The sequence below is a fragment of the Sceloporus undulatus genome, chromosome 7, assembly GCF_019175285.1.
Source record: "Sceloporus undulatus isolate JIND9_A2432 ecotype Alabama chromosome 7, SceUnd_v1.1, whole genome shotgun sequence".
Lineage (NCBI taxonomy): Eukaryota > Metazoa > Chordata > Lepidosauria > Squamata > Phrynosomatidae > Sceloporus > Sceloporus undulatus.
The window spans coordinates 31,400,390-31,422,059 of NC_056528.1; the positions used below are offsets into that span (position 1 = coordinate 31,400,390).

Consider the following 21,670-nt stretch of genomic DNA (forward strand, 5'->3'; position numbering starts at 1 on the left):
GAAACCCACTTGGTGACCTTGGGCAAGTCACACTCTCTCAGCCTTAGGGGAAAGCAATGGCAAGCCTCATCTGAACAAATCTTGCCACGAAAAGCTCATGATAGGGTTGCCTTAGGGTCGCCATAAGTCGGGAATGACTTGAAGGCATGCGACAACAAGAACAACCAAGTCCAAAGCTAGGGCTCTTGGGACCTGTATTCCACTAAGTCAGTAGTCCAAGTGCTGGGCTGCAAAAACATGTCGAGAGGTCGTTGGGGAGAAATGGAGATCTGTTTTTCCCTCCTTTCCCCAACCTTTTGCTTGTTTGTGGGAGTGATGGTGATGGCAACCTTCCCCCTCCATGAATTGCCTCTCCTTTCCCCCTTGGGAAAAGGAGCATGCAGCTGGCAGCTCTGAATGAATCTCTGGCCCAGATCTGGCTCATCCCTTTCCTCCTCTGTGATTCTTTGCAACTGCCAGATGCTAAAAGGCAGGGATTTATTTGTTCAGCGATTCGACGTGTCCCTTGGTCCCTTCCGTCCGCTCACCTTGCCAGCACCATCCCAAGCCACCCATCGCCCGCCGACCGAAAGAGGCAAACCGGGTTTGTTTAGGACAATATGCCCAATTACAAAAAAAAAGGACAAATTCCCCTCTTCATTAAATCATTAAGCGAGTTAAGTCAGTGCCTAATTCCCTAAAATTCTCATCTGTTCGAGAAATGACATATGATTAGCCGGGGAAAAGCAAACTGGCAAGGAAATGCATTTATGTAGACATATCCTTTTAATTCGGGGGATGGATTAAACAAACCGCTTTATTTAATTTCTTCATTAAAAAAACCCAAAAGCAAAGAGAACCAGCAAAACTGTATTATTGGAGAGAAAGTTCGGGGGCAGGAACCCAACAGTTTTAGGGAAAGGAAGGCTTGGAGCCTCCCCTTGGCAACATTTGGGAGCAGTTTGGGTTTTTTATTTATATGTACAGCTGATTGGGGATGTGGATGCCGGTTGCAACTTGGCAGATAAACCAATCTAGGAGATAATATATGCCATCTCAATGCAAGGCAGCGAGAGAACAAAGACGCTGGCTGCCATCCAAGGCACAGTTATGCATCCTTAAGCATTGCTGAAGCCAAGGAGAGTTAAACATGCATCACTCCATGTTTCTGCGTGGGACAGAGTCCTGCCTCTGAACAAAATCCCCAGCTCTTGTCTCTTAACCCATCGCCATCATCACCAAGGAATGTGCCAGGGATGAAATAGCTAGGGAAAGTTAAGCGCTCCATTCGTGTTTAGTCGCTGGTGTGAAGTTGAAGGATTTCATGGCCGGCATCCATAGTTTTTGGGTGGGTTTTTCAGGCTATGCAGCCATGTTCTAGAAGAGTTTATTCCTGACATTTCGCCAGCATCTGCGGTTGGCATCTTCAGAGTAAATGAAGTTGGATACAGAGATGAACAAGTATGAGTCCAAGGAATTCTCTGAAGATGCTGGCCACAGATGCTGGTGAAACATCAGGAATAAACCCTTCTAGAACATGGCCACATCGCCTGAAAAACCCACCCAAAACTATGGTCCATCATCTGCTGGGAAACACCCCTCACCCTGGGTGGTTTTCATGTGCATTTGCTGGGTCTTGAGTTTGGTGTCTGAAGGGCTGCCAGTCTCAGAAAGACCCATAGGAATGAAGACAAACATCTCCGTCAGGAAGGTCTTTTTACCTTACATGCAAGGAGTCACATACGGAACCGGGAAACTGGTGAGGAAACACAACCTTCAAATGGTTTGTAAACCGACCAAGAAAATCCAGCAAATGCTGCGCTCAGCAAAGGACAGGAGGGACCTCTCGCGGCCGCAGGAGTTGACCACATACAGAGAAGTCCACATAGGGACCACCAAACGCAGCATCCAAACGTGAATCAAGGAACATGAGAGACTCTGCAGATTGGTCAGCCATAAAAATCAGCTGTAGCAGAACATGTTATAAACCATCCTGGGCATAAAAAGGCTGTTTGAAAACATTGAAATGCTGGACCATGCCACGTACCTTTCCTGACTACAGATTCCAGGGTTCCATAGGATGGAGCCATGACATTTAAGTTGGTATCAAACCGCTTTAAATGTGCAGTGTGGATACCCCCAGCGTCTGCTGGAGAGACAAGTGTTTTGTGCCTTCCTCACCATGCTCCACGTTTGGTGCCCTCCTTCTCTGGGAATGCTGCTCCATTCATTTTTCTGTGCATTTCTCATCCGTTTTAAAGATATTCGCTCTCTATTTCCTTCTCAAGGTCAGCTTGGAGAATGCCAGTCATCATCGTCGGCGCTAATAACAGTAAGTATTTCTGCAGAACATTTCCTAAGCAACCCTCTTGTGCTCTCCCTGCCCTGTTTGCAATTTGCGTGTCCTTCCCTCGTGCTTAAATGAGGCATAATGAGCGTTATGGAATGTGCGCTGAACTGGGAATGTATATTTCTTTTCTTTTTCTCTCTCCCCCCTTCACCGCCCCCGGAAACGTTCAATACATTTCAAATAAGCAGGACGCAATAGATGAGCAGAGCCAATTTTACACACAATTAAGCCAAGTGGCCAGGGTTACGGACAATGCGGCGCATAATGCTGCAGGTGCAGAGAGATGCCAAGTGCACTTAGCAGCATCGTTGATCAAATCTAGAAACCGGCAATGTACATGGGCAACTCCAAGGCAGACCCAAAGAGTCAATGCACTGGCCAAAGCACATGGGACTGCTCAGGTATTTCTCCTGATCACTTTTCACCTTAAAATGTGGGCACCTGAGCATGACATCCATTTTGAATGTTGGTTAGTGCCTTTGTTTCCATACGGAGGAAGGCCCATTGCCCAATGTTTCCAGAACAGAGCTAGGCTGGAGTCCCATTGATGTCATACACATGTGGTTCTGCTTTTGTTGGCCATTGTGCAACGAACGTGTTTCAGTTCATGGTTGCGCAAGTAGAGTTTGACCGGTGTAACCATTGCATATGGTCCTCTTGATAGCTCCAACCACTGTTGAATCCATGGGAATTACAGTACCTATGCATTGAGTCACTATTTGATTGTTTATTGAATTGGTCTACTCTAGTTGGAACTAACCAACAGGACCCATCATGCAGTTGGGCATTCTTGGTGCATAATTCTGCATTTTTGCAAAATTCTGTATTTTTCTATGCCTTCTGTGCACCATTAGATTCACTGGGATTGCACTAGCAACCATGGTGCATCCCCCATTCAATGCACAAGGGGACAGCAAGCAGGAACATTGGTAGATACACAGTTGGTTGCACATTGTCAGTATACATCAGAAGGGACTGTAGCTCAAGCATCATGCAATTACGTGAGTGTAGATTTGCACTTTGCAAACACAATGTAAAGTTGCAGTAGTAGAACTCAAACTTTGGTGTTGAGTGTTAAGCAGGTCCATACAGTACTCATAACCTTTTGTTTGTTTGGGGGCTTCTCTGAGAAGAAGATTTCTTCCCAACCAGTTATTGCTGTTTTCCTAAAGTGAGTTCATGGAAGGAGCTAGGTCAGGAATGAACCTCTCCAACCAATGGATGGAGAAGATATGGAACATGAATGGTTATAATAAAGTATTTAGATTGGATCGGTGGTTGTGGACACCAATGGATGTGCCATTTGAGATGGTTGGTCACGGTCCACATCTTGTTCTCCAGCACTTTTGATAACTCCTTCAAAAGCAGTCGCTGCTACGCAGAACAGAAGATGGACGACAGCCGCTATAAAATCATCATCATTACCATCAGCAAAGGTGTGTAGAGATTGTTTTCCCCCAGCTCTCCTGAAATTTCTGCTTATGAATAATAGCAAATAATGCCTCAGGGTGGAAAAAACTGCACAAATTGCAAGGGAACAATAACAACATTGCGTTGACTGGACCATCCACCGAAGGCTTGTCAATCATGCTTGCTTTGAAAGGCACAGCATTTAGGAGGTGTCACTCACATCTGTTGACGCCAGAGAACAATGGAAGAATTACCGCACAGGGAGCTTGGCAAACACAAATGCTCATGATGGATTGCGCGGAGGGTCGCGTGCGAAAATTGGGAGGTTTGGCATCCATTTATATTTTATTCCCCCCCCCTTCTTGCACATGTAGGAGCCTCCAACAACTTTTGACTGCTAGGCATCTACAGCGTCAATCCTATTAGTAGCCCTGACCAGAGTAGACCCATGGATTCAGTGGGAATTACAAAAGCGTTGACTTACTAACAGTTGATCCGATGGGTCTACTCTCTATATATATCAGTGTGATTTTCATACAGTTTTGTCCCAAAACCACTCAGCTCCCCCAGTGCATGAAAACATGCAAAAATGTCCCATGAATGGACCCGGTATTACCCCAAAATACCTCTATTTTCCTCCACAGTCCCTCAAAATGGTGACAGGAATTGATGCAACATGCGTCCCCCAGACAATACTGGGGTAAGAAATTGTCCCCCAAATTCTCCATCCTTGCAAATGTTGCATTTTTGCCTTGAGTATCTGCATCTGAATCTCCAAAATCCCCCCTACATACCCCCCAAAAGCTAGCCTCCCAGTTGCCATATTCCCAGTTCTTTTGGTTTTTGGATGGGTTTAACCCAGCATGCGGAAGGCCCTTCTCTGCAGATCTCTTTGGTACTGCCATGAGATTCATTTCCTGTAAATATATTTTAAGGCTCAGCATTTACAAAAGGAGCAGATATGAGGCAAGAAATGGCTTTGTCTCACTATTAAAATGCTTGGAGCAAAGCCAAGCACAGCATTTAGTAATAATAATAATAAACCGGAGATGCCAGGCATTTGCATGGGGCTCTGCTTAGATCCTGGAGAGACCTATTTTGTGCTATTGGGCTATTATTGTTCTTCTGTAATAAAGACAGTGTGGTCTAATAAAGCTGGACTAGGGCTCCAGAAGATCCGGGTTCAAATTCTCACTCAGCCGTGGAAACCCAGCAGATGCTATTTGACAAGCTACTCTCTTTCAGCCTCAGAGGAAGGCAATGGTAAACCCCTTCTGAAGAAACCTTCCAAAGAAACTAGGGCCCCATACAGACAGGCCAATATGAAGCTGCTTCAGCTTACTTTGGAGGTATTCTGTTTAAATGATGCATGCGTCCTAAGAGTCTGGAAGCTGCGCCAAAGCTGTGCTTAAGTCCTTAGGACTGGATTGTGACTTTGGTGCAGCTTCCGGACCCTTCGGACGCATGCATCATTTGAACAGCATAACACCAAAGCAACCTGAAGCAGCTTTATTTTGGCCTCTCTGTATGGGTCCATAGATAGATAGATAGATAGATAGATAGATAGATCGAGGGAGAGGATAGAGTGATAGATAGTGATGAGTGAGAGAGGGTGGGTGGGTGGGTGGGTGGGTGGTAGATAGATAGATAGATAGATAGATGGATGGATGGATGGATGGATGGATGGATGGATTGGGTGGGTGGGTGGTGGGGTGGGTGGGAGGCTGGATGGATGGATGGATGGATAGATAGATAGATAGATAGATAGATAGATAGATAGATAGATAGATAGATAGAGTGATAGTGAGTGAGTGATAAATAGAGCGCTAAAAAAGAAGAGATGTCCATTTCCAGGTGACACTCACATCCTGAGTTCCTTTTACTTTGCCCTGAAGGCTGAAACATATCCATGCCCTAAGACTCAGGGATCAAGCCTCCTTCTCCTTTTCCCCAGGCCTTGTTCTCTAAAGCAGTGGGTTAAAGTAGAGAGAAACAGAAAGAGAAGGTCCGCCTGTGAGCCGCAATAGCTTTTGGAGGTGTGTGTGTTTTAAAAGAAAGAAAATATGAATGTAATTCAGCTGTCAGATCTCTGGGAAGGCAGTGTGGGAGGACAGGCATTCTTCAGGCAGAGAGCGAAGGCAGCCGGAGAGGATGGTGGGGAAGGCTCCCCCGCGGAGAGAGAGCCATTTCATTGAGGATTCGCAGCACATCCGTGGGGATGATGGAGGGTTTGGGGGGGAATAAAATCATAGACATTTCTACATCTTCTGATGCCTTGCATCAGAGTCAAAGCCCGCCCTGTTGACACCGAGGAAGGCGAGGCTGCTGGGACCGGCGATTACTTTTCCGCTGGTCTTCTTGTCCAAGGGTCTTGTCATCATATCTCCTTGCCAAGAATAATCCTGCTGGATCCGAAGGAGGAAAACAAAGACGCCGGGCCCTGAGTCATCCTCCTGAAGTCAGAGCAGGGCTGATTCATGCAACAAGTGCAATGACAGCCTTCTTCGAAGCTTGCGTCTGTTGTTCACAAAAGCCAAGAGCAGCAGCCGGCAAAATCTGGATGGTCTCCAGGCCTCATTCCCACTACTTTTTAAACCAGATCACAAATTGGTTTAAATGACCCTGGGTCGCACTTGAACCGAATCGCTGAAACATTTCAGAGAGGGGGGCCGCATGCTAGACCCATTTAACCCACACCTTTTTGGCAGTGATTTCTTTCCCACGTCTTTTTGGATAAATCGATTCCATGGAAGTGTGAACCAGATGTGGATCAGAATCGATTTCAAGAACCAAAATCACAAATCAATTCAGTGTCAGTGTGAACCACAAGTGGGTTATTTTATTTAATTTTGCAGCAAGTAAATGCGATTGGGGCCAACGTAGCATGAACCACACTCCACTGCCGAACCGATCCATCGATTCAAATCGCAAAGTGGTTTATTTGCCAGTGGGAATGCCGCCCCAGTTTCCATAGAGGCAGTAAAAATGGATCCTTTCCAAAGAGCCGAAGCCATCTTGGGTTGCAGATATTTCCTCAGGGAACAGATGTGGTGGTGGTGACCAAAGCTTGGAAACATGACGCTTTAGGCACTACAGCTCCCAGAATCCCCCCAAATCCCCCAGCCTGCATTTGGGGAATTGCAGTCCAAAAACATAACCACCAGTATTCTATATTGACTACTTCAGTTACTATGCATCAATAACGTACGCATCAGTAGGAATGTAGTGTCTACTGGATCAATGATTCCCAAACCTTGGTCCTCCAGGTGTTTTGGACTTCAGTTCCCAGAAGCCCCAGCCAGATTGGCCAACAGTCAGGAATTTTGGGAGCTGAAGTCCAAAACATCTGGAGGACCCAAGTTTGGGAAAGGCTGGTCCAGATGGAGAGGAGTGATAGCACCACTTTCAGCCGCTGATACAGACCATCCTACAGAATGCCCCCAAGATGCCAGTCTCACTATCTCTGGTTGTTTTAATGATTAAATCGTATTTTATTATTGTATCATATTTTTATTATTGTATGTATATTATTGCATTCTCACATACAATAATAAAATACAATTTAACTCATTAAAACAATGATTCCCAAACTTGGGTCCTTCAGATGCTTTGGACTTCAGTTCCCAGAATTCCTGACTGTTGGCCAAACTGGTCGGGGATTCTGGGAGCTGAAGTCCAAAACACCTGGAGGACCAAAGTTTGGGTTTATTCTTAAACTGTATCCATTTTATTGTTGTTGTAAGCTGCTTCGATCTTATTGGAAGAGGCGGGATAAAAACACATTATTATTATTATTATTATTATTATTATTATTATTATTATTATTTAGCCAAGTTTACACTATGCAGATATAATAGCACTGTGAGTCCACTTTAAATGCCACAGCTGCCTCCTATGGAATCCTGGGATTTGTAGTTTTGGCGAGGCACTAGGTCTCTTTGGCTAAGACTTCTTAATGCCAGTCCCAGGAGTTGGTAAAACAGAACCGGGACAGTGAAAGTTGAATCCTATTGCCATAACTGTGATGTTCGAAAGGGTCCCCAATTTGCTGTGACATCTGGAGTGCTCCAGACGCAGAGGGTTTTGTCAGGTCCCTTCACTTTCCTCCGCAACGGAGCAGCTCCTGCCGGGAAATGCCAGCGATCCGGATATTTTAATTGCATTTGGGCACTAGACTTTAGAAGGCAGATTAATTCAGGGGAATTAATCATCGGTGGACAGGTGCCTCGGCTGGCAGGCTGGCGTTGAGCAAATGGGAGTCGGGAACTGGTGGTTAATATAGTAGCTGCGCTGGGAATGAACGTGGGGATGTCCCCAAAGGTTTCCAAGCTTCGGCTAAAATAGGGCAATTAAACATCTTCAGCAATGTTTATTTTGAACATATGCAATTTTTTTGCACTCTAAAAGGACAGCAACAACAAAACACAGCCAGATCAGTTAGGAGCGTAAAGGGGACTTTGCAACCCCTGTGTCAGAGGCTACGCTATGTGACTTTACCAATGTATCTACCTCTCTGACATGATATACAACTGTTGTCTTGAACTTCAATGGTGCACATTGGGGTGTCCCGCGTTATGTCTGTGTTGCGATGGGAAGCCCCATTGGGGCTCTGTGTAAGATGCCCTGAAACACAAGGAAGGGGTTTTGCGCAAAGGACTCATAAAGCAACAATCGCCGTTGCACAACGGCACCCATGGGAAACCATAGCAAGCAGAATCCTAAGCCAGCAAGAAGCCTCAAAGTTTGGGGACTCACATGCGTGAAAGAAAAAATGCAGATGGCATTTAGGAGCGGTGCACTGAATTTTCTGCGCTTAAAACCATCTGTTTCAGAGGAGAAAAATAACACTTCTGTGCAGAAAATTCTGCTGTCAGTGCAGGATGTGTATTTTCTGTGCCTAAAAGAGAGAGAAAACTGCAGATGTTTTGGATGTGCACAAAATAAGGGGCTGTGCAGACTGGCCATTAAGGCTGGCATGGAGGCATGGTATCTATACGATGCACACCCCGACTCCGCTCCCATGGTGGCATGATGCCGCGCACCGAAGGAGTGCCTTAAAGCCACTGCGCTACTGCTATCACACCCTTTCCAGGGCGCAAAAAGGAGTTGCTTTTTGCAGTTCCTTTTTGTGCCCTGGAAAGGCCAGATTGGGGCTGCGGTGTGTGGTTGCTGCAATCTGCACAGCTCCTAAGTCCTGCAAAGTGAATACTCTTTGAAAACCACACAGGCTTGTGAGACTTTCTTGCAGTGAGAGGGAAAGAGGTAAATGTATTCCTTGTTGCCTGTGAGAAAACAAATTATGGCTTTACATCTCTACTTCTTAGCCCATGTGTGTCCTTTCTGGGAAGCGCTGAACTGTGAAACAAGATCTCTAGACTGTAAAATCATAGAGTTGGAAGGGGCCTCTTGGGCCAGTGAGTTCTCCAAGAAGAGCACCCTCAGCAGAGTCCTTTCCAGCCTCTTTATAAAGACAAGAGAAGGAGACCCCACCATCTCCCTCGGCAATTGGTTTCATTGCTGAACGTTCTTTACCGTCACAACGTCCCTTCTAATATTCCATCAAAATCTGCCCTCTTGCAATGTCAGACCCTTAGACCTGGTCCTAGGCCTGCCCTCTTCTCTCTGCGATGGGTCTTGAAGCATTTAAAGAGTGCAGTCGTGCCATTTTCCCAATCTTCCTGGTTTTCCAGACTTTTTACCATCATCTTTTGGATCCATTTCAGATTGTTAATATCCTTTTAGCTGCCCAGAACAATGAATCATAGAGTCGTGGAGTTGGAGTCATGAGCCATGGAGTCCAACCCACTGCTCAATGCAAGATCTGCAGCCAAAGCCTTCCCAAAAGGGAGCTGTCCAGCCTCTTTTGGAAGTCATTCGGAGCAAAAGACCCCTTCTTTATGCATGACGGAGACAAGGAACAGAAGCGGTCCACCCAAGCGTCATGTTTCCTTCCCCGACAAACTTCAGACTGAATAAAAACTCCCCAGAATGACCCTTCATGCTTTTCAAACCACACCTGGAAAGACGCCCTTGGCTCGTAGTCTAACAAACAGTGGGGAAACCAGCCTGATTTTGAAATGTGTGCATTGGATACTAAATTTCCCCAGAGGGCTGGCTGCAGAATGCCTGGGGAAAGAAAATAAGGGAATTGAGCCCCTGAAATGCTAGTTTTAGGAGGTGAACTCTGTCATTCCAATTCCCTGGAGCTCAGGCTGTTTGGGAGAAGCTGTTCTTTAACAATGAAAACAGCAATTGTTTCTAGGAGGATAGCTTCCTTGGCAGACGGCAATGGACTTTGCAATCTTGATTTTGTTTCACTGGCGTCGGCATTAGGCCTTTCATGGATTTCCCCCTCCATTCTCTGACTGGGGAACATCGAACCGTGTTTAGCGCCGCCACCATCTTGCGCATGGAAAAAACACACATATTGGGTTATTTATTTGCTGCAACATTTCTCCGCTGGTCCTCCCCTTCAAAAAGATCTAATTTTCCTCCCAAGCAACCTCACCATTTGTTTGCTTTGCCATCAAAATGACAGTTCGCTGCCTCCTAACTTTCAGCTCTTTGCGTTGCTATCTACTCTCTGACAAAAAGCAAAGGCAATTTAGGAATAATTTGCAGGATGGAGGGAAAGAAACACACACACAACCCAGCCTTTCTCACTCAGCGGAGAAACAGACTTAGCCTGGGCCTAACAAAAGCCATACCGGGAAGAACACCAAATGGCACAACCAACAAAACCAGGAGTCCTTGCTTCTATTTGAGGTCTTGCAGAAGCTTCTCTCTCAATGTGATGGTAATTGTAATAATATTGTAATCAATATTGTAATCAATATTGCATAGAGATGCAGCTCAATATGTGCATTTTATGTAACGGCTGTGTTTTGATTATGTTGTAACCCGCCTCAAGCCGTGTAAGAAATAAAATAATAATAATAATAATAATAATAATAATAATAATTATTATTATTATTATTATTATTATTATTTCACTTGGGGTTTTGGTCTACGGTTTAAAGAGCTATCCAATGTGCCAAACTATAACCTCTAAAGAGATCTAGTATCATGGTTATCTCCTTTAAAGCGAAACCAAGACTGGCTTCATTGCTTTACTGATATGGGAACTAATGGAGACCACTGTTTGCAGACTGAGACTATGGGTTTTGTTGTTTTTAATGGCCATCAAATTGACTTCAGCGTATGGTGATGCTATGAATGAGAGGCTTTGTTAAGCACTGCTAAGGTCTTGCAAAGTCAAGGCAGAAATTGTGGCTTGTTTGGTGGAGTCTATCTACCTCTAAAGCTGCCTTCCTCTTTCCCTACTCCTTTCCACTTTACTGATCATTTTAGTATTTTCTTATACGCTGTTTCATGATATGCCCAGAGTAACAGCAGCTCAGCTGAGACATTTTGAACTAGGAGCAAATAAAAATTGCTTAAAATCTGCTCCCTTTAGCTTCAGTATGGACCTAATGGTGACTTCTATCTGGTGGCCTTGCTGCTGTCGGACTGATGTTGCATTGCATTTAGGTGAGAGGCAGATTTCCATTACTTATCCCCCTGTGTATATCTGAGAAACCGTGATCAGGGTATGACTAGATCCCTAAAGACTGGTGTATGCTTGCAAACCATTTTGTGCTTGTTGTAAATAGGTATGTCTTTGTATATTGACTTCAGAGCGGCATTTTCTGAACTCCTGCCTTGAGTCAGTAATGGGCTGAATGAGGTAAAACAAACTCAAACTGAATCAAGAGAAAACGGAGGTACTTGCCATAGGTTCCTTAGGTCCAGGGAAGGAAATCTGTCCACCACTCCTTGATGGGGTCACACTTCCCCTGAAGGATGAAGTTTGCAGTTTGGGAGTACTTCTGGACCCGTCTCTATGCTTGTCATCTCAAGTGGATGCGACGGCCAGAAGTGCTTGGTACCAGCTTTGGTTGATACGCCAACTGCGGCCCTACCTCAACCGAAGGGACCTGAAGCTATAGTGCATGCTCTGGTAATCTCTCGTCTTGACTTCTGCAATGCGCTCTACATGGGGCTACCCTTGTACCAAGTTCGGAAGCTCCAACTAGTGCAAAATGCGACAGCCAGGTTGGTCACTAACTCTTCAAGACTTGACCATATAACACCTATTTTAAAAGATCTACACTGGCTCCCAATTAGCTTCCGGGCACAATACAAGGTGTTGGTTATCACCTTTAAAGCCCTACATGGCATGGGTCCGGGTTACTTATGGGAACGCATCTCCCTATACAATCCACCCCGCACTCTTAGAACAAGTGGGAAGAACTTGGAGATACCAGCATCCAAGCATGTCTCTACTTCCCTAAAGGCATTTAGCATAGCTACCCCCAGACTTTGGAATGGACTCCCAGAGGAAACGCGCCTTGTTACATCCCTAGAAACCTTCAAGAAGGCAGTAAAGACAGAGCTCTTCTGCCGCACTTATCCTCCTGACCTACTATGAAGACCACTAGCATGGAACGAGACCAGCTGCCCCCGTGATTGATTGTTCTTAATGTTTTTAGGCTCTTATGTTTTTATTTTAACTGTGGTTTTAATGCTGTAATTGTAATTTTAACCTTGTGATCCCGCTTTGATCCATTGGGAGAGGCGGGAAGATAGAAATAAAAATTATTATTATTATTATTATTGTTATTGTTATTGTTATTCAGTACCTTGCTTTTAATTTTGAGTAGCTACTGCTCCTCTATGGTCGGGGGTCACCACAACATGAGGAACTGTATTAAAGGGTCGCGTCATTAGGAGGGTTGAGAACCACTGCTCTAAAGGACCAAGCCAATAGATTGTTGTTGTGTGCCTTCAAGTTGTTTGTGACTTATGGACACCCTAAAGTAAACCTAGCATAGGTTTTTCTGGGCTGAGAGTGTGTGACTTACTCAAGGTTACCCAATGGGTTTCCTTGCCTAAGAAGAGAATTGAAGCCTGGTCTGCAGAGTTGTAGTCCAATGCTCAAACCACTACACCGAGCCATTAGATGTTGGGCTTAATATGAAGGATAGGTTTCAGGAGTTTGGCTGGATCCCTCCAAGTCAAGGATGAAATGGATTCATGACACATGTGACAAAGAAGCCACCATCAGCCATTCCTGGATCACAGTCACTTTTAGAAGGCACCAGCCATCCCTGCCAGGTGGGCACATGCCCCCCAGAATCACTGTTCAAACCAAATTAGGGACTGAGTCATTCCGAACTAATTGCTAGGATCCTGCCACATTATTATATGCATAAAATGCATTAAAAAAGTCATTTGGCTGGATATTAACTGGCTGAAAGGTGGGAGGTAAGAGGAGCTGAGGAATGCCACAGCACACGCCGGCCCAACGGATACATAATTCATGCTTTCATTACAAGAAATATTAATATTCTTCCCTTTAATTTACTGAGTTCAGCCTGAGTTAAGTACAGGGTATTGTACTGGCGCTTGGACACCTATGGCCTTAGACTTTTAATCTGTTCTTATGGTCGCATAGTGGTGAGCATTGGCCAAATGCGCACACATATCTCAATGGGAGTCCTCTGGTCATCAACAGACCTGGTCTTACAAACTCAGAGCAGCTTGCCTGCTTATGTATTTGTGTATTTATTAGATTTATAGCCCACTTTTCTCTCAAAACGGGATTCAAACTGTGGCTATCTTAGTCAAATCAATTTGTCATGCCATCTTCCTCTTTTCTTAACTGCCTTCCGTTTCCTCCAACAGCATAATCTTTTCCATTGTGGGTCATGATATGTCCAAAGTGTGACAGTCCCAGTTAAATCGTTTTGGTTTCCAAGGAGAGTCCAAGCTTGCATCCATTGTTCTGGGTCCTGTTCTCTGGAGCAGCAGAAAAGAAGCTTGCTCCCTCCTCAATATGACATCTCTTCAAATATTTATTATTACTGTCAGGACATTCCTCCTAATGTTGAGGTGGAATCTTTTTTCATGTATCTTGCAACCATTGTTCTGGGTCCTGTTCTCTGGAGCAGTGGAAAGCAAGCTTGCTCCTTCCTCAGTATGACATCCCTTCAAATAGCTAAAATACCTGCTCTTAACTTTCTCTTCTCCAGGCTAAACATCCCCAGCTCCCTAACATGATATTTGAAGAGATGTCATGTAGAAGATGGAACAAGCTTGCTTTCTGTTGCCCCAGAACACAAACCAGTGGATTTTAACTGCAATAAAAGAGATTCCGCCTGAACATTAGGAAGAAGTCCTTGAATGTAAGAGCTGTTTGATGGTGGAATGGAGTGCCTTGGAAGGTGATGGACTCTCCATCTTTGGATGGGCATCTTTCAGGTGTGCTTTAGCTGTGGAAGCGGGTTGCACTAGATGGCCCTTGCGGTTTTTCTCAACTCTATGATGTTATGATTCAGTAATGGCTGGAGAAGTGATGTGCGATGACTTCCTGCCATCCAAGATGACAGCCATGGCAACATGCAGTGGCCTTCAGGAGCTCCCAAGGAGCCCAGACTTCCCTTTGTGCTCCAGATCATGGTTCCTTCTGCTAAAACAATTGCTTCCAGAATCATGGTGATCTGCAGAGAGTAAGCTTTCCGACTGTCTTCCCCAGGACGCCTCTTTCCGGATGTGTCATATGTCAACTCCCATAATCCCCAGACAGCATGACTAACTTGGTCCAGAATTGGACATTGTGAAGAAGTCAACCGTTTCCTTTCCCTCCCCAGCCGTCTCCTTTCTGCCAGTCTTTGCTCTCGTTTGCATTGACTGCAGTCCTTCTGGCAACTCCGAATTTTAAAAAACAGTGGGGGAAGATAAACAACATTTGAAATCCTGGAAACTGATATACGAAGACAAAAAACCAAGAGAGAAATGGAACGAGGGGGTGAAGTTTCCCACATCAAATGCTCCGAAAGCTATTTAGCAGCTGGATTTTGAGCAGGAAAGCGCTGCTGTCTTTTCCTTGATTTCATTGGAAACGTTTCCATTCCTGTCTTGTCTCTGCTTCGCTCGTCTTTCCTCTCTCCTTGCAGTAAACCTGAGCTCTTTTGCCCGGCCTTCCCAAGAATATCTTTGGCAGCTCTGAGCTGAGGCTCTTCAATTGAGCTTTAATAAACCCTCATCGGTGTATTTTGGTTCCCTCAGAGGCTAGTAATGCTTCAATGGGCCCCCTTCCGCTTTGGCACCATTGTCCCTACAATGTGGAGCTGGGGCTAATGATAGGACTTGCCTTCCCTGGCTTCCCTCTTAATGATAGGTGGGTTCCCGGTGCCACGATGGTTGTCTTTGGCTCTGCAAAGCTTTGGGTTTGAATTGTTTGCTGTTCCCTGCCCTCGATTTTGCCTCTGCCGTTTGATAGGCAGGTCCGTTCCATTCGCTGCAATTATATGTATGCTTTTCATCAACCGGTGGGTAGAATGAAGTGGAGGCGAGGCTGACTTTGGAGGACACTAGATGCAAGCCTTTTCGTGCAACCCTAAGGTTCCAGATTGATCAGTTGAACAGGTGGAAGGTGTCCAGACCTTGAAATAGCCGCCCTTCCACCAGGCTTCTTTGGTACCCCAAACCAGCATGAATCCCTGCTATCAGATAAGCTTTGTTGATGGTCGGTCAAAGGAGCTGGAGGTCTGCAGCAGAGAAAAGCATTGCAGCCCTTTAGTGGATAGGTTCCAACATTCTTCGGTGGCACATGATAAAATCAGGCCCTCAAAACTGATTTTTACCCAGAGCCATAGGGTTAGAGATTACTAGTTTTGAGGGCCTGATTTTATCATGTGCCACCGAAGAATGCTGGAACCCATCCACTAAGGGGCTTATCTTATAGCAGGGATGTTGTTGTGTGTCCAAGTCGTTCCCAATTTATGGTGACCCTAAGGCAAACCTATGATTGGGTTTCCTGTGGCTGAGAGCATATAGCTCACACATGGTCACCCAATGGATTTCCATGGCTGAATGGGGAACTGAACCCTCATTTCCAAGACCATAGTCTGACACTTAAACCACTTTGCCACACTGGCACTAAAGATATATATATTTGGGTATGATTTGTAGTTTTAAGGTTGCAGTAACTTGGGAAAGGCATTGAAATAGGAGTGGGAATCTGGTGGTTCAACTGGATGCATTCCTTTGGCTCCAAAAACCAGGGCAGGGGATCTATTTGGATACAAAACTACAGTCAACCCTCCATATCCAAAGATCTTTTCATCCATGGATTCACGCATCTGTGGCTTGAAAATATTTTTAAAATATATAAATTCCCAAAAGCAAAACTTGATTTCACCATTTTATATAAGGGACACCATTTTACTATGCCATGGTATTTAATGGGACTTAAACATCCATGGAGTTTGGTATCTACAAAGGGGTCCTGAAACCAAACCCCAGCAGATACCACTGTAGTTTGTTTTAAAAAGAGGTTTCGTGAAAATTCATCCCCCAGAAGAGAGTTTGTGTGTTTGGACGCCTCAATGTTTTGCTTTGTTTTTTGCTTTTAATAGTTGTCCTGCTTCACCTCAAGATGTGAGAAACAGCCCCAGCCGCTTCCATTTAGGGACATGGTTTATTTCTGTCCTCCTTTTGGCTTCTCAGATCCAGCGAAAAAGGGCTGTTTGGGTGAAGCAGGCTCTCATTGCTGGAATGCCAAAGGAGGCAGGCAGCCATGTCTGTAAGTCCGCTGCAGGAGAAACAAGACCTGACTTTTGGGAAGTCTTTACCAGACTAACAGATTTAGTGCAGGAGACGCTTTTGTGGGCTGGAAGGAATGGTTGGCTGGAGAAAGAGAAGACCATGAATGTGCATTTCCATTCAATGATCCCGCAACCTCCCTGGGGAGTCAGACCCACCAAAGCTGGGATGGACCTTCTTTGTAGGACCTGCTGAGCATCGCAGAAAGGAGGAGGAGGTGGCATAGGCTGGCTGGAATATGTCCCTGTTGGGCTACATCTTACGTCTTGGAAGAGATGCACTTATGATTATGGTTATGATTATTATCTTTATTTCTATCCTACCATTCCCCAAAAATTGTGACTGTGGGTAGCAAAGGTGAGGGTTTTACTTTGATAAGAATTTTGCATCCAGTATGCTTGGCTCAGTTTGGTGCAAAGAACTGGAAAATTGTAAGAAGCTATAATACTGGCCACTGAAGAAGATGCCAATGTTAGAACATAGGTGGCCCTTGTTTTATTGAAGGCTTGTTAAGATCCATGGTCATCCATCTTCCTCTAGTTTTAAACCCTCGAACCCTGGACATTTCTGCCACTGAAAAGACAGCAAGAAAGTGGCCATCTTAGCTTCCCAATGGAGGGAATTCCACTGTTTAGGGACATCCCCTGAGAAGTCCCTGTCTCAATGCACTTGTCCTCTTCTGTCAATCTTGGGGCCCAAACAGGATCATATGGGGAGACATGGACTATCAGATAGCTTGCACTTAACCCACCTACATTTACTGTACATACTCGACTATAAGTCGACATCAAGTGGAAGTCGAGGGCAAGTTTTGGGGCCAAAATATTATGGATTTTGATGTGACCCGTGGATAAGTCAAGTGTAAATCTTAGGGGCAGGTAATAAAGGTTGTAAAGGATGAAGAAAAGGAAAATGATGCCGAGGAACTTACAATATTCTAGCAGGCATTATTTGAGCTCATACTAAATTCTGGATGGATGTGAGAGTAGAGAGGGATCAGTGCTTCCAGGACAGATGACACTCTTGCTTTCCACCAAGGGATGGTTCCTTTTTAAATAAGATTTAAAGTACAGTACTTTCATTGACTTGTGGATAAGTTGACTCAGTTTTTTGTATCAATGTTTTGATTAAAATGTCTAGACTTATTGATCATTTATTGACTTTCTTGTTCTTCTTTGGACTGGTTTTTGAGTCCATCCCTCTCTCCCATCCTTTCCCCTGTTGCTTTGCTTCACGAAGGTGCCTCTGTCTTCCCTTTGCAGAATGTTGGCCTTGACGATGCGTTGGACCTCGTTGCCAAGACCTTGCTGCCTCTGGCCAGTTGGCCTCCGCCAGCCAGAATGCCCGGCCTTCATAGGATCCTGGGGAAACGCCACTCCGGTTTTGACCAGCTTTCATCCGTTATGGAAGGCCAAACATCTTGGTGGCGCTCTCACCCTGAGATCTCACTGTTGCCTTGGACCTCCTCCTTCCATGTGAGAATGGGGTCCGTGTTGAGGTGCTCCTGAGGAGACCGGGAACACCGGCAGCGGATGATGAGCGCTGTCAATGGGGGCAGCCTCGTTGTCGGTCTCCCCACGGTCTCCGTCACCCTGGATTTCAGCAGCCTGATGGCTTGGCAGCTGACCCCAAATTGGACTTTGAACCTCAGCTCGCCCACATCGGATCCTTTCAATGCCTCTGTCGGAGTGGAGGTCTCTCGGACGTCCCTCGGTGAGAAGAACTGGCCGGCCCTCCTCATCCTCATCATCATCCTGCTGACCATCGGAGGCAACATTTTGGTCATCATGGCTGTCTCCTTGGAGAAGAAGCTCCAAAATGCCACCAACTACTTCCTGATGTCCTTGGCAGTGGCAGATATGTTGGTGGGCATCCTCGTCATGCCAGTTTCCCTCATCACCATCCTTTACGGTAGGTCCCTTGACTTTCTTTCACACAAGTTAGCCAACCAAAGCATAAGCGCACAACTTGGGTCAGTCGGGAGCCAGCTTTGCCGGAGACACATCTGGACCTGCCATGGGCTGCAACCCCAACAAAAACATACTTCGAATGCTTCTTTTGTTGCTGTGTGCCTTCAAGTCATAACCAGCTTACGATTTTCTTGGCATTGCCAACTTATGGGATACAGGGTTTTCTTGGCAAGATTTGTCCAGAGAGGGTTTGCCTTTGCCTTCCTCTAAGGCTAAGCGTATGGGACTTACCCAAAGGCACTCAATGGGTTTCCATAGTCTAGTAGTTTTTGAACCCTGGTCTCCCAGGAGAGCTTTTATATTCCCTGATGGATTCCATCCAAATACTACAGAGGTTTAGCTTTCTAAATCAGACAAGGTCAGGGGTAGGCAACCCTTTTGAGCCGGGGGCCAGGTTGCTGGCCCTCAGACAACTGGGGGGCCGAAGCCAAAAAAATAATAATTTTTTTAAAATTAAATAAATAAATAAACCGGGACAAATGTAGGACAAAATTTTCAAATGGAGGGCACTTTTTAAATAAAAAATGGAGGACACGCGAAAAAAAATGCTGATTTTTTAAAAAATGTTAAGATAAATGCATGTTTCTGAGGCTTCTATAGACAATTGCCCCATCATGCCTCTCGCGCGAGACGCCAAAGGCCCCGGCGGCAATCAGCGGCAGGACTGGGCTGGGGCCGGTCCCAAGGCCTCGCCGGGCCGCATCCGGCCCGCAGGCCGCAGGTTGCCTACCCCTGGACAAGGTCAAACGTATGTTCCAGGTAGGATTGTGGTTGGGTCAGGACCATCAGATGGATCAGTGAGTTGTGTATTCAGTATTGGAAACCTTGATATATCTGTCTGTGTCCTCTGTCACTTTCTCTGCTCTGCCCTCTGAGCCTCACTGCCACCCGCTTATTTCACTGGGCAGGATTCCCTCTCGGGTCTTGCTGCAATGAATCAGATTCCTTCTGCAGTCACAGACCTGCTTAAAAATGCATGAAACAAAAAGAAAGGAGTATGTTAAATTACAGCAGTTACTCAAATAAATTAAAATATCGCGGTCCCCGGCAGCGCAAGAGAAATGTACATTCCAGATGCAGCAAGGAGAACATGGGAGTAGGATTCAGAGACATGGTTGTGTTAGCCTGGAATATCAGCACACAAAGGGGTCTTGTGGCACCTTTGGGGCCAACTAGGTGAAAGAAATCGTAGCAAAAGCTTTCGTAGATTAAGGGGGGATACAGACAGGCATTTCATACCGGCCTGTGGGCATAGTCACGGCGTAGCGTCTGCACGCTCGATGCTGTGACCCCGCCCCCATGGTACCATTTTAGCGTGCACCCATTTATATGGTGCGCACCATGATGATGCCTCTGTGGCACAGCGCCCAAACAGTGCAGCGCGGAACAGGTGTCATCATGGCACACTGTCCTAGGTTGTACACCAATTGCCCCCAAACAAGCTGGCCACTCATTTTACCAACATACAAAAGGATGGCAGGCTGAGTCAACCTTGGAGCTCTGGGATCGGACTCACAACCTTGTGTCTGCAATACTGGCCTGACTTAACAATAACTTTAACCATTGTGCCAGTAGGGCTCCCAAAGGAACCATCCATATCTACCTGCCTTGTTTGCAAGTCCTGAAGGGGTCCAGGCAACCCATAGCAGAACCTGGTAGGGATTTTATTGCTCTTTCCTCTGAACGGCAATGCCCAGTTCAGCCCCAAAAGCCCACATATTTCCCTGTGGATTTTTACAAGCGTTGTTTCTCTTTCTGTTCCTTTCTGGGTGTGTTTACCTACTGGGGCTTTTAATGATCCTTCTCCCCACACTTCTCCCCAGGGAGTGTGGGGCTGGCTTATAGGGTTCGGATGCCAATTTGGCGCCCGCTGTTCCCAATAATACAACCCCACAATAGAAAAACCAGAGCTCTGGCCCACGCAGGGAGCGACAAAAGCCGTTTCGACAAAGTGTGAGCCACCCACAAGGAGTGACACGTGCCCCATGGAGACCTGCAACTGGGGTGTGTCTTCATAAACATCACTCTCCCTTTGGAGCAATGCGTTCGCCCCAGTGTTATCGTCTTTTTATATCATTATTATTTTGCTATTTTGCCAAATGACTATCTCTTTTGGAGGAGGATAAGGTGCCCCTGTTTCATCCAAGAGAGCATTCAAAGCCCCTTGGCAACTCCAAAGTTACAAGGATGAATCCAAACTTCGTATTTTCCTGTGGGTTTTGAAAGCTTTATTTTATTCTTTCTTGCCTTTATCCTGTTCCCTTCCTGACTACGCTTTCCTCTGCCTCGTTTTTCCTCTGCCCACCTCCCCATCCTCAATGGCTTTTTTAATACATATATAAAAAGGCAGTATGCCCAAAAACCCCAGGAAAGCAGCCTTCCTTTCTAAGACTGACCTTTGCATCTCATGAAAAGGACCTTTTTCTCCTGCTGCCGGAAACCAGCTGGAGCCAATGTTGGGAACGAAACGAAAGGATCCTGGTGGGATGCTCAAAAGGCAGGAGGTGAGCCAGCGCCGACCTTTGGCTGTTGTTGCCGCGCATGGCTTTGGTGCAGGAGGGCAAGCGGGGTGCCCTCCTTTCCAGGGCTTGGAAAAACTCCTTTTTCTTTTTGGATGCCATCTCCCAGGAGCTGGAGGCTTCTGCAAGTTGCCTTTTCAAAGAAGGTACTTTTCAAAGGTGTATTCGTTTCTCTGGACTTGTCCAAAGGACTGAGCCTGGTTTTTGTTTTGCATTCGCCACCTTGGATCCCTGGTTGCATCATCTGCACTGCAGAAATAATGCAGCTTGACACTGCTGCAGTATTCCACATTCTGTACTGTGAAATAATGGGATTTGTTGTTTTGTTTGAGCCTTCCCTGGGTGCATCTACACACAATGGAATTAATGCAGTTTGATGCTTCTTTAATAGCCATAGCTCCAGAGGCGTCCCTGGACAACCTAAATGCATTTAGTGAAGATTTGGTTAAAATGTGATGTTTTTATAGTTTAAGAAAAAATGGGTGGAAAGGGGTGTGGCCATCTACAGAAGCCACACCCCCAAGGGCCCTATTTGAAACTAACCCCAAACCTGGGGAAAGTCCCATGGATGGGGACATGGATGGAGACCACCCATCGATGGAGACATGGAGAAAGGGGTGGAGCTACCTGGGGAGGACACACCCCTTATCCAGGTTGGAAAGGGGTGTGGTCATCTGCAGAAGCCACACCCCCAAGGGCCATATTTGAAACTAGTCTAGACCCAATGGGAACCCCTGAATGTGAGCTAATGATGGAGGGCCAGATACGGACCCGAAGGTGGTCCAGATCCATCG

General features: G+C 45.8%; 1 protein-coding gene across 8 annotated transcripts in view; it reads left to right on the forward strand.

Moving 5' to 3' along the window:
* The window catches only part of HTR2C (5-hydroxytryptamine receptor 2C), a 132,378-nt gene that overhangs the window by 100,939 nt on the left and 9,769 nt on the right, over nt 1–21,670 (forward strand). For all 8 annotated transcript variants that reach the window (XM_042477754.1, XM_042477752.1, XM_042477757.1 and 5 more), the window contains one exon: nt 17,650–18,298. In XM_042477754.1, the coding sequence (XP_042333688.1) occupies nt 17,920–18,298 (379 nt within the window). In that variant the 5' untranslated portion in view covers nt 17,650–17,919. The remainder of the gene's footprint in view (nt 1–17,649; nt 18,299–21,670) is intronic.